Genomic DNA, 11,529 nt, shown 5'->3' with positions numbered 1-11,529 from the left:
GAGCAGTGGCAGAAGAAGGATATCTGGTCTGATGAATCACAGTTTCTTTTACATCATGTGGATAGGTGGGTGTGTGTCGATTACCTAGGGACGATATGACACCAGGATGCATTATGAGAAAAAGACGAGCTGGTGGAAGCAGTATGATGTTCTGGACAATGTTCTGCTGATCCTTATTTACCGTATCAACAAGAAGTCTTTCAGTTACAATTAAACGAGATGGAATCTCTACACTCTATCCCAACCTAGGCTGTTTTTCTTTTATAAGGTCCTGACGAGATGGTTATTTTCGTCTGCTTTATTTTTCTGGAACAAACAATTAATATACAAACTAAAATATTTCCCAGAAGCAGGTAGACTTTCTTCACCTCTATCCACATTTCCAGGTCTGGGGAGTCATTAATGTGTTTTCCTCAGCACAGTGACCTCTGAAAGCCAAAGCCCCCCTCTGTGCATGTGGAGGATGGGTTCACTGTACAGGAGGAACCCAATTTAAAGCTGTGGTTCAGTGACTCCATGACTGAGGGGGGCAGTGTGGTTATCACTGCAGGGTGAAAAGAGTACAGCCTCGCTCTGAGAGTGCTTTATTGCTCGGATTGCCTTGTTTCAGCCGTCCAAACAACAATTAAGACCCAAACTCTACAAAGAAAGTGCACACCTTCATGTTGTGAGTTACGTTTATGATTTAAATGCTGTTTAAAAGAGAGCTTTGCCTTTAACCCTTTGGCTCGGCATCATGGCTGACCCTGTGCTCTGACTTCAGCTTCTTAAGCTGGGATATGTGAAGAAAAGAATTTCGCTGTGCTGTAAGGTACCTGTGACAAATTATACCTTTTTCTTCTACTGAGGAATCTGCTATGTCTTTAAGATACATGTCTTTTCTTTGTGTTTCTCCCTAGCTAGTGCATGGATGACAGGAACCTCGGAGCGACTGCTGCTGTGGGTGTTCTCCATGCTTGGTCATTCACGTCAGTTCCATTTCTGCAGGCTGTTTTCAGCTTGCTTGGTCGACATCTCTTTCCAGCGCTGATTCACTGTGTAGGCCCCTGTGTAGGCCACTGCCTCCAGCTGAGCCATCACAACCTTTATCTCTGGATTTCCTCCTCAATTCTGCATCTCTGTTCAAATCTACTTGACTTTTAAAAGTAAACTCTGAGAAGTATTGCATCTTTGAGCCCTAAGACCTGTTCAGGCTTCAAACCACATAGAACTGCAGGCAGGGTTAGAGTTAGAGTTCTGCATCTTGGTCTTGATGGAAATTACTTTTCTTCTATATGTACCATTTACGCAAGGTGAAGCCTGAATTTAATGTGAATCTCTTGCATGGATGGTTCTTTGTTCTCACCCTCAGGGATTAGTACTACTATTTGAAGGCATTAGAGTTACAGAAATGCTGAGAGTGCTCTTATTACTGAATGCTCTCATCTGCAAACTGTCAGTAAAGCCAAGGAGTGGGATTGACAGGTACGATGCAAGATTCAGCATGTTTACAGACAAGTGAAATTCATCATTAAACATAGAAATGCCATAGAAATATATATACTATATATAATGCCAGAAATAGACGAGATGGATACTAGAAGTTTCCTGCCCACTCCCTCTGCACAATCCTGAGCACTTCTGCAGAACATCCTCAAGGTAGACAGTTTGCACCAATCACACCCATTCCAACAGAAAGTTGGTCCAATCCTGGCCGTTCTATCAAAAAGCTGACCCACCCACTTCTTCAATGCCCGTGATCAATCCTGTCCATTCCCACACATGGGTTCGCTTTAATGAACTTATTTGGTTCTATTTCCCAAATTCTAATAAACAACCATGTCATTTAAACCTCAGCAACTCTGACCAGGATAAAGCTTTAATGTTGTTCAAGCTATGGATCTGATTGCTGCACATGCTGAGGTCAAAACCAGGAAACAACAAGGAAATATCAAGACTATTGACCAAGAATGTACAACAGGCTGATGAAAGATCTTACACAAGAAACAGAGAGGACGAATCAGCAAAGATAAACAGAGGGAGGAACTGAAAAAAAAATTATAATAAAAAAGACAAAGGATCAGACATGCAATCGTTTACTGTATATCCATCCATTCATCCATTCTTTATACCACTCATCCTACTGAGTCAACCTGAAATCTATCCCAGGAGACCTGGGGCACAAGGCATGCCAGTCTACCACAGGACACACACACACACACACACACATTGATTCACATAGTACAGACATGTTAGAGATGCCAATCAGCCTTCAGAGCATGTCTTTGGACTGCCCCCAGTGTCCTCCCCAGGGCAGAGGAAGAACATACAAGCTCCATATACACAGTGGAGGCAGGAATCCAACCCCCAGGTGTGTGGCAAATGTGCTAGCCACTAAGCCCCCTCATTTACTGTACATGTCACACAGAAGTCTAACACAAACTCTGGAATGAAGAGGCGTATTTTCACTCAAAAGTTATATACAGTCCTACTTCCAACATGTCAGGCTGTTTTTATTTCCTCACACTGTCACATCCTGAAGAATCAGTTCTGGCTTCTGTGTTTGTCCTGAACAAATTTGATGGACAGTTAATATATCTGACCTGTCCAGGGAAACCTTGTCAGTAGTGATGGTAGAAACAAGAAATATGAATGCAGTCTGAATCTATTTATACCCTTATTCTCAATGGAAAGGGTTTAAACTGAAACAGACACCAGTTACTGTGACCAAGGCTTCATCTTCTTTAAATATAATCATTCAGATTACACACTTTCAACATCATACACACATAAACCTGGTTCTAAAGCTGCATGAGAGTGGCTCCTTCAGGAAAACTGGAAAACCTGTACGATAATGGATAATGCTAATTTAGCGTTATTACTGATTTTATTAATGTTTACTGCTAATGATAACAGACCCCATGTTTGTAAAGTTGTGCAGAATTTGTGTGATTTTGTTATGGACCACAGCAATGCTGCATTCTCCATTCTGGTTGGTCAGAAGCTGTTGATTAGTTTCCTATAACAGCAGTTCTGAGAGTAGAGCAAGTTCATATTAATGCACAGCTGTAATTATAATTAACTATGCAGATGTTTTAGCACTGGGGCTTGCACATCTTTGCGGTTTCTCAGTCTTTAATGAAAAAAAAAAGATAATCATCAGCAAAGTGGTGAAGATAAGCGGAATACAGCACTAATAGGAAAAATCATCTTCACTGGTGGAAGTGGAAACTCATCACATCTGCATGTTATGGTTCAGAGACTTCTGATGTGCTTTCACTGGATTCGGTTAAGACTCGGATCAAAAGCGGTCGAGTCAGAATAAAGTACTGAGGACGGATTAACACAATCCTGAAGTTTGTAGTGCACTTAAAGGGATTATAGCAGCTAGCACAGAAGCTAATCCTATTAAAGCAGAACACATGGTGAACCCCTTGTTCCCTTTGCTCTCTCTCTCTCTGACAGTTGAATGTTTAATGACTCTGGAATTAATTAAGGTCAGATATTCTGACCGTGACGGTGTGCGAGGCTGCTCCTTTCAGCTAAAAGCATGCTAATGAGGACAATGCTGCTTTTCCAAAGGGGTGAGACGTCACCAAAGCCTTGCTGAGGCATGATAAACTATAACCCTTTGTGTTTTGACAGCCTTCTGAAAAGTACATTATTCATTTACACCTTTTACACCTAATTGGATCGACTTTCGCCTTATGAGGTCTTTGCCCACGGACACCACTTTGATTTCTCTGGCTCACGTGGAGCCGCTGTGCTGACATGGAACAGGTTGGGCTATAAATGTCTAAGCACGGGGTGGTCAAGACGACGAGATGGAGGTCTCTAATCTGTCCGTCACTCTGATTGACAGGTCGCTCTGGTGAACTTGATGGTATGGAGCTGCTGGGAGACTCTGAGATGTTCGATGTTAGGAGCCAATGTTATGAGGAGAGCCTGCTGATGTGCTTGTGTCTATTAAAGCATGGGTATTGAAATATGTGAGTGGAGGCCTGGGAAACCTTTCACATGGTGAAATTCTGACAGGTTCTACTTATTATATCCCGTATTGTTCTCCTCAACCCGAAGTAAAGTTCTAGCATTTTAAAGTGACAAGGCAGAAAATTCCAATCCCACTGAAAGACATCTGCTGCTACATTTATAACCTCATGCACTGATGGAAAAACAACATTACTCACATGTTCCTCAGATAGCTTTAGGACTGCAATTGCTGAGAACAGTTTGCACTCGAGTCACTCACTGAACAGTCACTAACTTCAGTTTAATACATCAGACTTTAAGTTAAAACTCTAAAGAATTCAGAAATGACTCAAGTTCCTGGCACTTTCTGACCATATAGCCCACACTTCTAGAAGAGTAATGATTTATAATCACACTCTCCAGGGATGGGTTCCTCTGGTTCCTCTCAAGATTTCCTCCTCATATCGTCTCATGGAGTGTTTCTGCATCACCGTCACCTCTGACTCAATCAACAGGTATAAATGTATACATTTTTTTTATTTATTTAGAATAGATCTTGGCATGCTCTGTCCTGGGCTGATTGTGTGACACCATTTGTTTTGACCTTAAATTCTTTCTGTTCTGTTCTGATGAACATGCGATGAACACATACACACGGTTTCTTCGTCTGCAATTTAGATAACCCTTTTAATAATAAACTTACCAAACCGCCAGTCTACAACCAGGTCTGTTTCTGCAGTCTTTTGTTTACGGATAGATTACACCTTTCTTCTGTATAAATACCCCGTTTATCTCAGTAAATTATAAAGGGTTTTTCTATCCCTGTCTCTGTGTGGTTCTTTAGCAATAATTTCCCTGATATCAGCAGAGGTAGCTTAAGCAGCACGACTCAGGCTTCTTCTCTGAGTGAACCTGAAAATTCTGCCAGCTTTCTGTTTATATACCGATCAGCCATAACATTGTGAGCAGTGAGAGGTGAAGTGAATAAGACTGAGTATCTCCTCATCATGGCACCTGTTAGTGGGTGGGATATATTAGGCAGCAAGTCAACATTTTGTCCTTAAAGTTGATGTTAGAAGCAGGAAAAATGGACAAGCTTATGTAAACTGTATGGCTGCTTACAAAGAACCGACCCAAGCCAAGCATTCCATGTCAAGGGTCCTCACAGGAAGTCGTGCCACCAAGCTTGGGCTAAAAATTAAACACACCTTTTAAACACATGCTGAAGGCAACGTTGGTATCATGGGTTGACTCTTTCACAACAGGTTTCAATGACTGAAAAAAAATTTGCAAATTCGTGAACTCACTTCAGTTGGTTTTGCTTGGTTTTCCACTGACGCGCACAAGGTTTGAACGGCTCCCGGACGTACGCGCAACTCAGACGATGTTCAATTCAGTTCAGCTCGGTCTTATGCCGAAAAATGCTTCGTATGCCGATGCAAATTTCTTAGAAAATTTCAATTCTTAAGGTGAAAATTCATAAAGGAGGGCATTCAGATGCTGAGGTTCCAGTGTATTAATATTATTTCACAAACTAGGATTCAGCTGTGGAGGGATTAAGCTCGAGCTTGGTGTAACACTTAATAATTGACCGCTTTGCTGTGATGTAAATTATACTTCATGTTTAAGATATTACGAGTAAGAGATCTGCAACACATTTCTGCTCCCCACTTTTAAACCCAACTCTGGATTGTTTACACGGTGAATCTGGTGCAGCTCCATAGCCCAAGTCAGACTTTATTATGGAGCATTAAGGCTGTCCACAGATCTCAGGATAATGAGGAAGATAATTATCTTGAACATTTTGCTCAATATCCATAATAATTATTCAACCTGTTTCTGCAGAATGCTGAACGAGGAGCTCGCGATTTAATGCACCGCAGCTAATAAACACTAACATTAGCCCAGCTCAGTAATATCACACATCAGAGACACACTGAGATTCATTTTAATGCTAGAAGATCCAGATAATTACAGGCTTCAGTGTGTCTCTCCAGTTTAGTCCGCTTTAATAGATATAAAGTAAGCGAAATGACCAGAATGATAATAATATACGATGATCACACTTTAATTTTACATGATAAAGGTATTTTAATAAACTTTTATTTAGCAATTATAAATATAAAGCTGAAGTACTCAGGTCTGTGGGGAACATTATCAAAAACAAAAACTCAGTCTAGGTTTTATTATTCAGCTTCTCTGTCAGTTTCTACAATGCTAAACTATAAGACCTTGATTTCTTGTTAGCAACGTTAGCCTTGTAGCTCCAGTGCAAGGTTAAAGACACAAAATTTACATAGGTGTGAATCACTGCAATGAAAGTAAGCATGCTTTTTAAAAAATATATATATATATATATTTTATTTGTTTATTTTTGATCAATTTACAAGATCGAACAGAAGAAATCCTTCACGTTTTAACTGATTCTGATACATCAACACATCAGATTTAAGCCACATTATTAGCTAATAAACTATAAACACAGTGTAGAGATTGTGAGAGAATTGCTATAAGACTGATCTAAATCTCCAACATGTTCCAGCTTAATCATGTAATTAATTATTGTAAGAAATTAAAATCCATTCAATTTCGTTATGAAAAAGATGCTACACCATTACGTAGATGTTTCCCTACAAATGAGGAAGTCTGATAAACTCCACAGCCAGGGTTTGAGAATTTTTCCCCTTCAAGAAAAGAGCAGGTTGATGTTGGTGTGTTTGCAGAGCAACACTGCCATCTAGGAGATGTGCTGAAGAAGAACCTTCTGAACTACTGGCCTGGTGTTAAGGATTCTTTCATCTCTCCACTCGTACGAGGTTTTATATATATATATATACACATACACAGCTCTGGAAAAAAATGAGCCCACTGCAAAATAATGAGTTTCTTCTGTTTTTTTCTTCCAGGTTCATGTATTGGTCAGATGAAGTGTTTTGTTTCATTTTTTTGTGAACTGCTGACAATATTTCTCCTAAATTCAAAATATAACTGTTATTTAGAGTGTATATTTAAAGGAAATGACAACACATCAAAATAACCCAAGATCATGCAGTATTTGCAGAGCTTTAATAACTCAAATAAAACAAAATGTAAATAAATTGTAAACAAATTGTGTTAATGCTTTGGCTAAACAACATTAAGAGATCAGTCTTTGGTGGAATAACCCCGATCTGCATGTTTTTTGGCTCCATGATCTCCACCAGTTTCTCACATTACTGTTGGGGAACTTTATACCACTCTTTTTTCAAAAAAGCAAACAGCTCATCTTTACTTGATGGCTTGTGATCATCCATCTTCCTCTTCATAACATTCCAGAGGTTTTCAATAGGGTTCACATCTGGAGATTGGGCAGTGGTCTCTTATTTTTTTATATATATATATATATACACACACCAATTGATCTTACAATAAACCTGTGGACAAACATGTATTAAGGTTGGAATAAAAGGCCTGAAGTGCAGACCTCCATCAGAAAAGATCAGTAGTCATGTTGCAATGAAGGAACCAGAGATTGAAAAAGATGAAAGCTCCACACCTTAAAGATGTGGTAGCTTAGTGGTTAAGGTGTTGGATTACTGATCAGATGTTGTGATTTTGAATCCCAGGTCCACCAAACTGCCACTGCTGGGCCCCTGAGCAAGGCCCTTAACCCTTAGTTGTATAAAATGAGATATAAATGTAAGTTGCTCTGGATAAGAGCAAATACCAGAAATATAAAAATTTGTTGATGGATTAGTCTAGTATCAACAGTTAGTCTAGAACATACTACTTTCATGACTGAACACAGATAAACTTTTTCTTTGAAATAAACTTACATTATTAATTCAATAGTTGAATAAATGAGCAGAATTTTATAGTCACATGATCAGTACTGCATGTTACATGACTTTTACTGTTTCTGGGGAAAAGGTTGTTATAACTACAGTGCATCACAATTAATTCTTATGGGTTAAATTTCTTATTCTTTGATCTCAGCCACACATGATCATCTGTTACAGCAATGTTTTTATGAAGAACAGATATTATACATCTTTTTTTATGAAGAACAGATACATCTGAATGTAAAAGTGTGATGTCACTAGGGGGTTTCTAGGGATTTAAGTAAGCTGCAGCCCCAGTAGTTGCCCCTAAGGGTCACTGCAGCTCCTCATTTCCTGTGCCTGTGTACAGCCTACCTCATGTCCTACCTGACCTTCATAAATGAGTCCTGGATCATGGATTCCACCTCCTCTGTTAGCTCCCTGAAATCAGGCTGGCATACGGTATGTGGATGACTTGCTCTCTCTCTTACGCTCTCATACAGAGTTTCATGCATTAGCTCTTGGCCTGCGATAGCACACAATGCATCCAGCTGCTCCAGAGGCTGAAGTGGGATCTCAGGACAGCGTAGAGCTTTAAGAACGGCTGGAGCAAACTTCCCGAAATGTGCAGTGGAGCACAGAACAACCGGACACCTCTTATCATGCAGCCGGTCAGCCACAGATTTAGCCACGGCTGTGTGAGTGTCCATGATGTAGCCAGTTTTTGAGTGTACTTTCTGAATAGTATTCAGACAGTCATCCTCTGAGCACCACCCCGCCTGCACATCCTGCTGTATCCTCCGTAAGAAATCCTCAGACACGGTGAAGCACTGCTCTTTCTCAAGGCTTGCGAACAAATCCCGGACGAGCTGACCGTCCCCGCTGGACACATAATGCAAAAAACGCTCCACATTGGAAGACTTCAGAATGTCAATAGCAGGAGAATGTGATAGCATGAGCTTTCTACCTCTGAGATCATACTGACCAGTAGAGATAAAATCTGAAACTATGCAGTTATGATTAGATGCGCAAATGATGTTCCTTATTGGCACACCCATTTGTTTAGCGTAGACAGCAGACATGGCATTTCCAAAGTTTCCAGTGGGGATGCACACATCGATGGGCTCCCCAAATTTCACCACACCGTCTCTGAGGAGGTCCAGGTACGCAGACGAATGGTAGACCACCTGCGGAAGCAGCCGCGCCCAGTTGATGGAGTTAGCCGTGCTAAGAACAGTGGCATACTCCACCGCAAAGTAACCAGCCAGCCTCGAGTCACCAAACATTTCCTTGATGGTCCTCTGGCAGAAGTCAAAGTCAGAGAAGACGCTCACAGACCTGGTGTGGCCCTGCTTGAAACCAGTCATCTGTAGTTTCTGTATTACACTAACGCCTCGCTCAGGGAAAAACACCAGCACACCAATACGCTGCCTGTCGCTTTCTCGGAGGTTACTGAACCCACTAAGAACTGCACTTCCTGTGTCCCCAGATGTGGCCACAAGGATCAAGTAGTTGCACATCTGCGGAAGGCAGTGAGCGAAGAGCTGTGGCATTAACTGAAGTGCCAGGTCTTTAAAGGAAGCAGTGGGTCCATGGAAGAGCTCCAGAATGTACTGATCCTCAGCAAGATGCTTAACAGGTGCCACTGATTTGCTGGCAAAGTTCTGCCCGTAGGCTCGGTCAACCATCGAGCGAAGTTCTGTTGGAGAAATATCTAGTGGATGTATGCATTTCTCAAGGATGACCAAAGCACGCTCAGGATAAGACATATCGGCTAATCGTAACCATTCAGGAGGTTCCAGTTTCGGGAATCCTTTATTAGGTACATAAAGGCCACCATCAGGAGCTAATCCCTCCACGACGACATCGCTGAAGAACTTCATGTCACAGTTGGACTCTGATCTATGGCCCCTGGTGGAGATGTAGGTCTCAGAGTCCTTATATTTTTCTAGAACCCTAACAACCTTCTCTGCTACCTCCTCTATAGTGTCTCCCCTTCCACAAAACACTCTGGCATCCAACCACTTCTCATAAAACTGCTTCCGGTACTCTAAGATCTCCCTCATGGAGACTCCAGCATCCTGACCTACAATTCTGTTCACCTTCATTCTGCCCAGCCTCTCCACAATGTCTTCAGTGTCCACGTCCAGATAGAGAGTGATTCCTGAGCGTTTCATGTGCTGCATGGCGTCTGGGTGAAGCGGGTTCGAACCCGTCAATGAGATCACACATCCAGAAGCCGAGAGGTTGCACACAGCTTGCCCTTCTTCAGTGATAAAACGGTCGCCACCGACTTGCGCCAGCTTCTCTGCTACTGTCATCCCCCACGTCTTCTCCAGAACATCATCGTCTATATCGATTACAGGCTTCCTGAGTCTGTGGGACAAAATCCGTCCCACTGATGTCTTCCCAGCTCCAGGAGGACCCATGAGGAGAATGTTTGTCTCCTGAGAACTCTTCGTAGACAGACATGATGTTATCACGTGTAAAGACAAGCCAGCGGAAGAACCACAGATTTTGAGGTACCTCAGTTTCTCCGTTTTAGTCAATAAAGAAAATAAGTGTCTAGCCATCATCTTTTTTAGGAAAAGGATCTGAGAAAGAAGAAATAAAAGTTTCAGTGGCATTAGTTATTAATTCGCTAAGTCAATGAAGATACAATTAAAGAATGTAGGCACTGTGTCATTACAATTTAGCTGTAAACAGTGACACCTGCTGGAGACTTGGAGTATTTCAGGTTAACTGAAATAGAAAGGGAAAAGTCTGTAATATTCCTCCTTTTCCCTTTTTGAGCTTTGTTCATTCCTTAATTTTTGGAAATACATTCAAACACATCAAATATGTTTTTCCTGTTGTTTGAGTAATGTTGGCATAATAACGGTGATATAATGAATTTTAGAAACTCATAACATTGAAGAAAGTCATTAGAAAACATGCTGCAAACATTAAACGATTTTACTATGTTTACATATTCTATCAGTACATTTTATTCTAATGTATAAAATGGTTTTAAAAAATAACAGCAGAGAAATGTTTGAATAAAAACCAAATGTGTAGAATTTGTATTTATCTCTCTCTTCTTTATGTGCAAGAGATTGGATTTCTTTAACCAGTGTCAGTCTATCAGACTGGATCATTCTTTGTCTAAGAAAATCTATCTACTTCTGTAATTATATGATCACTTGACTTACAGAGATCTAATGTACTGGCTCTGTGGCAGTTAAATACTTTCTATATACACCAATCAGACATAACATTATGACCACCTGCCTAATATTGTGTTGGTCCCCGTTTTGCTGAAAAAACAGCCCTGACCCGTCGAGGCACGGACTCCACTAGATCCCTGAAGGTGTGCTGTGGTATCTGGCACCAAGATGTTAGCAGCAGATCCTTTCAGTCCTGTAAGTTGGCCTTCATGGGCCCCACCTCACAACTTACAGGACTTAAAGGATACTTGTGATCGATACTGACCACTGCAGACCGGGAACACCCCACAAGAGCTGCAGTTTTGGAGATGTTCTGATCCAGTGGTCTAGCCATCACAATTTGGTCCTTCAACAAACTCACTCAAATCCTTACACTTGTCCATTTTTCCTGCTTCTAACATCAACTTTGAGGACAAAATGTTGACTTGCTGCCTAATATATCCCACCCACTAACAGGTGCCATGATGAGGAGATACTCAGTCTTATTCACTTCACCGGTCAGTGGTCAGAATGTTATGACTGATCAGTGTTAAGCATTAATAGCTCTGTATCTGACACTATGCCATTGTTTATGG

General features: G+C 41.1%; 1 protein-coding gene across 2 annotated transcripts in view; it reads right to left on the bottom strand.

Moving 5' to 3' along the window:
• Positions 1-6,311: 6,311 nt before the first annotated feature.
• LOC131351766 (threonine synthase-like 1) overlaps positions 6,312-11,529 on the bottom strand; it is a 7,479-nt gene continuing 2,261 nt past the window's right edge. Inside the window, exons 1-2 of one of the 2 annotated variants that reach the window (XM_058387434.1) lie at positions 10,438-11,529; positions 6,312-10,342 (exon numbers count right to left, since the gene is read on the bottom strand). The exon at positions 10,438-11,529 is cut by the window's right edge and continues 438 nt beyond it. In XM_058387434.1, the coding sequence (XP_058243417.1) occupies positions 8,132-10,324 (2,193 nt within the window). In that variant the 5' untranslated portion in view covers positions 10,325-10,342; positions 10,438-11,529 and the 3' untranslated portion in view covers positions 6,312-8,131. The remainder of the gene's footprint in view (positions 10,343-10,437) is intronic. The other variant, XM_058387365.1, reaches the window with a different exon arrangement.

The sequence above is a fragment of the Hemibagrus wyckioides genome, linkage group LG01 (genome assembly GCF_019097595.1).
Source record: "Hemibagrus wyckioides isolate EC202008001 linkage group LG01, SWU_Hwy_1.0, whole genome shotgun sequence".
In the NCBI taxonomy this organism is placed as follows: Eukaryota; Metazoa; Chordata; class Actinopteri; order Siluriformes; family Bagridae; genus Hemibagrus; species Hemibagrus wyckioides.
The sequence above is the reverse complement of the archived record's forward strand: the minus strand, read 5'-3'. Positions and strand labels throughout refer to the sequence as shown.